Source organism: Dipodomys ordii, unplaced genomic scaffold (genome assembly GCF_000151885.1).
Source record: "Dipodomys ordii isolate 6190 unplaced genomic scaffold, Dord_2.0 Scaffold282, whole genome shotgun sequence".
NCBI lineage: Eukaryota > Metazoa > Chordata > Mammalia > Rodentia > Heteromyidae > Dipodomys > Dipodomys ordii.
Window position 1 is genome coordinate 211,496 of NW_012267498.1, and position 7,915 is coordinate 219,410.

General features: G+C 58.1%; 1 protein-coding gene across 1 annotated transcript in view; it reads left to right on the forward strand.

The window, feature by feature from the left end:
• Znf467 (zinc finger protein 467) overlaps positions 1-7,145 on the forward strand; it is a 7,416-nt gene extending 271 nt beyond the window's left edge. The window contains exons 2-5 of the mRNA XM_013036386.1: positions 843-919; positions 1,323-1,436; positions 2,124-2,237; positions 4,674-7,145. Of these exons, the coding sequence (XP_012891840.1) occupies positions 886-919; positions 1,323-1,436; positions 2,124-2,237; positions 4,674-6,175 (1,764 nt within the window). The 5' untranslated portion in view covers positions 843-885 and the 3' untranslated portion in view covers positions 6,176-7,145. The remainder of the gene's footprint in view (positions 1-842; positions 920-1,322; positions 1,437-2,123; positions 2,238-4,673) is intronic.
• The last annotated feature ends 770 nt before the right edge of the window (positions 7,146-7,915 follow it).

The following is a 7,915-nucleotide window of genomic DNA, read 5'->3' on the forward strand; positions in this document are numbered from 1 at the left end:
GGGGGAGAGCTGCCTGGAGCTGAGGGTCAGTGGAGGCAGGGGGGGGAGGAGAGGGGTTGGTCTTGCCCTTGGGGGTAGGGAAGGAGCCGGAGGGGCGGGGCAGGGGGAGGAGTCCCAGTAGGCAGCCGGAGTTGGTGGGGAGAGAGGGCGGAAACCAGAGGGAGCCGAGAGGGGAGGGAGCGGGGAGCGGGGAGAGGGGAGGCCGAGGGAAAGGCTGCTTGGGAGGGGGAGGGGAGGCTGTTGGGGAGGGGCAGGGAGCTCACAGGAGGAGGAATGGAGCAGGAAAGGGGGCATAGCAGGGAGTGTGTGTGTGTGTGTGTGTGTACCAGCCTTGGGAAGCACCACGAGGAGGGGGGTGATTTTGCCCTAGGTTTAGGGAAGGAAAGCCAGGAGCCATTTACTACCTTGAGTGCAGACCCTTCTCAGAGGGCCTTCTTCCCAGGACCTACAGTGACAGCTCTGCGTGGGGACTGGCTCACCAGCTCCTACAGTGACAGCTGGAGCACCCAGGACATGAAGTTCCCCGCTGCCCACCCTGGTCTCCCACCCTCTCTGGGATGCACCCCCCCCCCAGGGCCTAAGGGACAGGACTGCTAACTGGCAGGCCAGGGCTGGCTCTGAGACCTCCCAGCTGGGCAGGGCAGGCAGATTTCTAGAGCTAGCAGAAATGGTTTCCAGACCTCCTTGGACCCCTCGGAGAGCGGTTTCTTATCCATCCCCCTTATCTGCACCATAGTGTCACCTGTGGAACTCGGAGGAGAGCTGATAGAGATGGAGCTGAGGGGTGGAGCCTGGTGGGAAAGTGTCAGAAGAATCTGAACAAGACTGTCTTTTCTTCTTAGGGTCTGTGGCCTCATTCCCCAAGGGGAGCTATACCTGGCTGTCATGAGAGAGACTTTGGAGGCTCTGAGCTCCCTGGGTAAGTGGGAGAACAGAAGGAATTTGGGGGTAGGTGGGCTCTGAGGGCATCTACAACTTAGACAATAGTGCCATCCCCAGAAGCTGCAGCCCAGCGGTGCTGGGGCTGTGGAGGGCCCTGGGCTCTTTGAATGCTTGCCACAGGGGTTGTGCTAGGCTGTGAATGCAGGGGGGACTCACAGGACACTGGGGTTTAAATTGATTGAATCTCTTCTTTGGTCCTTGGTCCTTCTGGACTTAACAGAGAGGCTGAGATTGACATCTGTTCAGGTTGCTGGAGAGCCTGGGCTGTTTCTTTGTTCCTTGTCAGTGCTAGCAGGAAAGGACACCCCCACACACACACACTTACTCTGGTCACCAGTTCTGTCCTGGATGCTTTAGACCCATCCTTCTGCCAATAACAGGATTCTCCGTGGGACAGTCTGAGATGGCCCCACAAAGTGAGCCCAGGGACGGGTCCCACAATGCCCAGGGGAAGGTGTCCTCTCGGGAAGACAGTGTACTGGGCACGTGCTCAGGTAAGTCACTATGGAGGGTGACTCAGGGACCAGTCTTCCTTCTTCCATCAAGTATTTATTGACCACCTACTGTGTGCTGTCTGCCCTTCTAGATATTTGGAAGAGCTTAGTGAGTCAACCATAAATGAAAACATAATACATTTTATAAAGCACATGGAGAGGGACCTGGATGGCTGAAGGCAGGGACACACACACACACACACACACGTTTTCCCATGCAGTTGGGTAGTGAGAATAGGAGCTGGATTGGAAGAAATGAGGAGGCAGCTCAGAGGCTGAAGGAAACTGGCTCTTCAGGCAGGGCAGTCAAGACAGAGCCAGCCTAGGCTTTTGCCATCCTAACCCTCAGCCATGATTTGCCTTGGAACTGGGAAGGCTCCCAGTTCCTGAGTTCCTAAGAGCCTCTAGTCAGAGGCCCTTCCTCGCTCTACCACCTCACACACACGTTCCAGAAACTCCTCACAGTTGTGACTCCTGAAACCCGTGCACCTTTAGCGGCTGCCCTCCCTGAAGGAGTCTGAGGGTGTTGCTGGCAGCTCTTATTCCGCTCCTGCAGGTGTGAGGTGGCAGAGTCTGGTGGGCAGGGCTGGGATTGGGGCTCCAGTTGCCCCTGCGTTCTGGCACTAGTGGTGACTGTCTTCCATCTGCGACGCCTCCTGGACACTTGAGGTATCTCTTCTCTACCAGGGCTCAAGGCTGCTGGCCCGGAGGAAGAGGCCCAGATGGAACAAGCTGAAGGCCCCTGCAGAGGTGGCCAGGCCTGTGTCCCACAGAAGACCGAGCCCGTGGGCTCCTGCTCTGGTGAGTCTTCCTGTTGCTCCAGTGCTGCTATCTGATGCAGCAGATCTCCTGGAAACAACGGATGCAGGCCCTTCCAGTCAGGATGAGTCCAGGCCCAATCTCGCATCCGCATCCAATTGCAATTCTGCAATCTCGCATCCGCATCCGACAATAATTACGTGTGTGTAGATGGTGGGAGAGGAGAGGTTGGTCACCAAAGAGAAGCATGCTCACCTCAAACTCCCCCTGTCCCAGAAGTTCGAAACTTCGCCTTTTCATCCCCCCCCCCCAGGTCACATACATGCTGTCAATCACCCAAATTATAATGACCACAAAGATGAAATGTGCTGCTCAGCCTTTTCCGCATGCTTCCTCTCCTAAACTTCCGCTGACCCAGGGGACACCAGTGCCCCCAGTCTGTTTCAGTCAGTGCATCTCTCTGTCACCATATACTCCTAGCCATCCTTTCCTTCCACTGCCACCTCTCACCTGGCTGGCATCACTTACCTAACAGGATTTATTTAGTGCCTACTATGCATAGGCTGTGTTGAGTGTGGTGAAGAGATGGGCACAGGCCCAGGTTATGTCTCTGCTCCGTATTTACCAGCTGAGTGACTGCCTTCTGTCCAGGAGCTTTGGTTATGCCTTCATAATTCTTGTGAAGTGTTTTGACAGTGTGTGCACAGTGCTTCATCTATAGTTGGCCCTCCGTAAATGGTGGTGGTGCTCATTTTTATTTAAAGACATTTTTTAGTTGGCCCTCCGTAAATGGTGGTGGTGCTCATTTTTATTTAAAGACATTTTGTTCTTAGACACAAAGTCAGAACATGTCTGTCTCCCAGAATCTAAAATCAAGAGGATGATACAAATGGGAACCAAGACAGATAACTGAACGGACAAGATAAAAGTCACATATCAGTATAGAAGGAGTCCTAGTGAGTGTTACAGGAGTTAATGACAAGAGATCCTTATTAGCTGGATCTGTCAAAACTGTTGCTAGCTACCGCATTCTGGGGCAGGCGTAGACTTTAGCTCTGTAGTGGACGGATGCGGGCGAGGATGGACTTGGAGGCAGGAAAGATGACGGGTCACATGAGGAGACTGAGGGAGAGTGTTACAGAAGTGACTGTCTCACCTCTTGGAAAAGGGTTGGAAGGTTTGGATGAGCTGCAGGTGCAGCTAGAAGCCATTGGCAGTGCTGGAGTAAGAAGAATGGGACAGTGAAAATAGAGGCAACAGCAGATTAGGATAAACTAATAGTGGTTTGGAGCCAGTGAACTGAGAGAAGAAACTGGGAGTAGATGTAACACAGCCATTTATGTGTACTAAAATCAAGACTCCAGACTGTGACAGACTTGCCAGGTCTGACAGGAGCTCAGGTATCTGGTTGGAGGGTTCCCAAACAAGATTCCATTTGGGAGCTTTAAATAGATAGCCAGGTGCTGTGGCTCACACCTATAATCCTAGCTACTCAGGAGCCTAAGATCTGTGGATCACAGTTCAAAGCCAGCCTGGGTAGGAAACTCTGTGAGACTTTTATCTCCAATTAACCAGCAAAAATCCAGAAGAGTGGCTGTGGGTCAAGTGGTAGAGTGTCAGCCTCAAGCGAAAAGATTAAAGGACAGTACCCAGGCCCCGAATTCAAGCCCTAGCATCAAGCACAAAAATAAATTAAAGATTCATAGGTCCTGCCCTACAGATACCTCTTAGGACAGGTTCCTAGGAATTGGAACCTGCCCTTGGCTGAGGCTCTCTCCAGAGGCTAAACTAGTTTCCCACATTCTGTAAACTGCCTCTTCTCTATCTTCTGGTTTACCTGTGAGCCTGTGGGACAGGGTAGGGTTAGCATGTGCATTTGAAACCACTGGAGTACAAGGTGTCGTGGTGCGCTGGGAAGTAGAGAGCCAAAGTAGCAAAGGTGCTAAGGCTGGTCCTATCCAGCCAGAGAGGGCTCCAGCCCCGAGGCTAAGGGCCTCCCCTTGTACACTGCAGGGAGGTCAGGTGTTAAGACTTGCTGACCTGCTGCCAATTTGCAGACACTGGGAATTGGGGGTCCCTGCTCTTCTGGATATAGAAGCTGGTTCGGAAAGGAGCCTGCCAATCGATCTTAGGCAGGGAAAAGAACACGGGGGGGGGGAAGGGCGGGGGAGGGAGGGGACGGGGACGGGGGGGGGGAGCCCAAGGTCCAGGGTGGAAGCCCAAGGTCCGGGGTGCATACTGGAGAGCAGGAGGAAGGGGAATACAGAGAAGAGCTCGTGGGCGGGGCAGTGCCCTCCCGCTTCTGGGCTGCGGGGAGCGCGGGGGTGGGAAGGAGTCTCAGCGTTGGTCATTCCAGGAACGTTTGGTGAGCTCCGCAGAGGGCGGAAGCCAGGGTCCGCGGGGCTCCGGGGAGTGGGGCTCCGGGTGGCAGCGGAAAGGGGCAGCATCTGGGCTTAATCCCTGTGTCTGACGCTGCAGGGGACGAGTGGATGATTCGGAAGGTGAAGGTGGAGGAGGAGGATCAGGAGGCGGAGGTCGAGTGGCCGCAGCATCTCTCCTTACTCCCCGGCCCCTTTGCCGCCCCTGATCTGGGGCACCTGGCGGCCGCGTATAAACTGGAGCCGGGGGCTCCGGGGACTCTGGGCGGGCTGGCGCTGACCGGGTGGACCCCGATCGCCCTCCCCGAGAAGCCGTACGGCTGCGGGGAGTGCGAGCGGCGTTTCCGGGACCAGCTGACGCTGCGGCTGCACCAGCGGCTGCACCGCGGCGAGGGCCCCTGCGCCTGCCCGGACTGCGGCCGCAGCTTCTCGCAGCGCGCGCACATGCTGCTGCACCAGCGCAGCCACCGCGGCGAGCGGCCCTTCCCGTGCTCCGAGTGCGACAAGCGCTTCAGCAAGAAGGCCCACCTGACCCGCCACCTGCGCACGCACACCGGCGAGCGGCCCTACCCGTGCGCCGAGTGCGGCAAGCGCTTCAGCCAGAAGATCCACCTGGGCTCGCACCAGAAGACGCACACCGGCGAGCGGCCCTTCCCCTGCGCCGAGTGCGAGAAGCGCTTCCGCAAGAAGACGCACCTGATCCGCCACCAGCGCATCCACACCGGCGAGCGGCCCTACCAGTGCGCCCAGTGCGCGCGCAGCTTCACGCACAAGCAGCACCTGGTGCGGCACCAGCGCGTGCACGAGGCCGCCAGCCGGGCCCTGCCCTCCCCCGCCGAGGCGCCCGCCTCGCCCCCGGCCCTGCCGGCCTCCGCCTCGCCCCCCGGCCCCAAGCCTTTCTCCTGCCCCCACTGCGGCCTGGGCTTCGGCTGGAAGAAGAACCTGGCCACGCACCAGCGTCTGCACCGCAGCGAGGGGGCTCCGTTTGGATGCGACGAGTGCGCCGCCGACGTGGACCCCGCCGCCGCCGCCGCCGCCGAGCCCTTGGCCTGCGGCCCCGGATCCAGCCCGCCGGACCCCCCGGGCGCCGGCGGCGAGCGAGCCTTCTTCTGCCCCGAGTGCGGTCGCGGCTTCGCCCACGGCCAGCACCTGTCGCGGCACCGGCGCGTGCACACCGGGGAGCGGCCCTTCGCCTGCGCGCAGTGCGGCCGTCGCTTCGGCTCCAGACCCAACCTGGTCGCCCACGCCAGGGCCCACAGCGGGGCCCGGCCTTTTGCCTGCGCGCAGTGCGGCCGCCGCTTCAGCCGCAAGTCCCACCTGGGCCGCCACCAGGCCGTGCACACGGGCAGCCGCCCCCACGCCTGCGCCGTCTGCGCCCGCAGCTTCAGCTCCAAAACCAACCTGGTCCGCCACCAGGCCATCCACACCGGCTCCCGCCCCTTCTCCTGCCCGCAGTGCAGCAAGAGCTTCAGCCGCAAGACCCACCTCGTGCGGCACCAGCGCATCCACAGCCAGGCCGCCCTCCCCACGGCCTCCGCCGACCTCTCGGCCCCGGCCTGGCCCAACCCCACCGAGGTGGCCCCGCCCCCCCTCTTCTTCTGAGCTCCATCCGTTTGTCCTCACCGGGATCCTTGCTTGGCTCACAGATTCCAGGGATCACCCCGGCCAGATGCCTCCTGGGCTGTTGGTACAAAGAAAGAACCTGGATAGGTGTGACTTGTGTCCCCTACCCCACCCCCAGCGTCCGGAAAGGAAAGGTGTGCCCGGCGCAGTGCTGGCCATGCGCCCACAGCGATGGCGCAGAGAGAATCCATAGATCCATCAGGAAGCACGCATTTCCTGGGTCCAGCGGGGCCGCCGAGGGAAAGAACGGCCGTTATCTTGTGTACCTAAAGGGCCATTAAGATCCTATCCAAAGTTCCAGGGATGTTAGCCCAGAGCCAATCAGCCTGACTGTTCAACCCCCTGCCCCATCAACGGCCCTGGGAAGAGCCCTTCGGTATCACTTGCTGATAATTGGCTCTTCCAAATCAAAATGTACCGAGTTCCATTGCCAACCCCCTATCCTTCCAACTTCCACCTCAGATGTTTGACAAGGAAGAGACATTTGTCAACGTTCCCCTTGGGCCAGGTGTTGAAGACTAGGGCTGAAGGGAAGGAAGGCAGGCAGAGCTGGGCCAGCACCTTTGGTCTTCCCCATGAGGTAAGGAGGCTCCCAGAGCCCGGGCTTCTGCCTGTGCACAGCTCCCTCAGGGAGCTTGGAACAGCAGCCTCACCTGCTACCCGTCTGGAGGTGGGGAAGGAAGTAGCAGTAGCACCTGAACCTCAGAAGAAGGTTGCTTCCACGTACTTGCTGCCAGATGCTTTTCTGATGAGGGATGCTCCATGCAGAGGCTCTGCAGGCCAGGCATGCGAGCTGGGACTAGCTGGCTGTGAGGGGAGAGGCAGGGTAGTGGGGACATCCCGGGCTTGGACGGGGAAGTCTTGGTTTTGCCGCTTCCTCTGGGTCTTGGAGCCCAGCATCTGTCTGTCTGGACCTCTGTTTCCTCATTAAAATGAGAGTTGATGTTAACAAGGGCTTTCCCATTCTACATCACTAGCATCAAAAATCACAACTGTTTGTCATTTGCCTACTGTGTGCCGGGCTCTGTGCTAGGCATAGGAAAAAACAGGAAGAAAGAGGAGCGAGGACCCCTCCCTTGAAGAGCTTCAGAGCCACCTGAGCAGTACCATCACAGAGCACGTAAGCAAGGGCTTCTGAAATGCCAAGAACCGACATCCAAACATTTAGGAGCAGCCCAGGGATGTTGGCAGGCTGAGGCCTGGAGGAAGCGGGAAGGAAGGATGAGGTGTGGGACGTGGCCAGGTGTGGACCAGAGGTGGACAGGGTGAGAGAAGAGAGTGCACGCGTGGCCCAAAGGCCAGCACACTGGAGCACTCGGTGCACAGATGAGAAGCAGGGATGGGGCCTGACAGCTGGAAGGACAATTGGTGCACACACAAGAGTTTAGACTGTATCCAGTGGTGGCAGGTAAGGAACATGGCAAGCATTCTCCACTGCCGCATTGTAGAAGGACATCTGGCCCGAGGGAGTAAGAGTGATTGATGGTCAGCACCTCAAGTCATCTGTGTGCCAAGTCAGGGTGACCTTCAGCCGTGGTCATATTAGAGGAGGAAGTGATGGGATCAAGAGACACTTGGTAGATGCTGTAGGACTTGAGAAGCAGTGGGGGAATGAGTGGCGTCAGCCTGGTTTCTGACTAGATGACCATGGGGGGTGTTAAGAGAAAGACTGCCAGAAAACCACGCAGACATCCAGGTACAGAGAACCAAGAAAGGTTG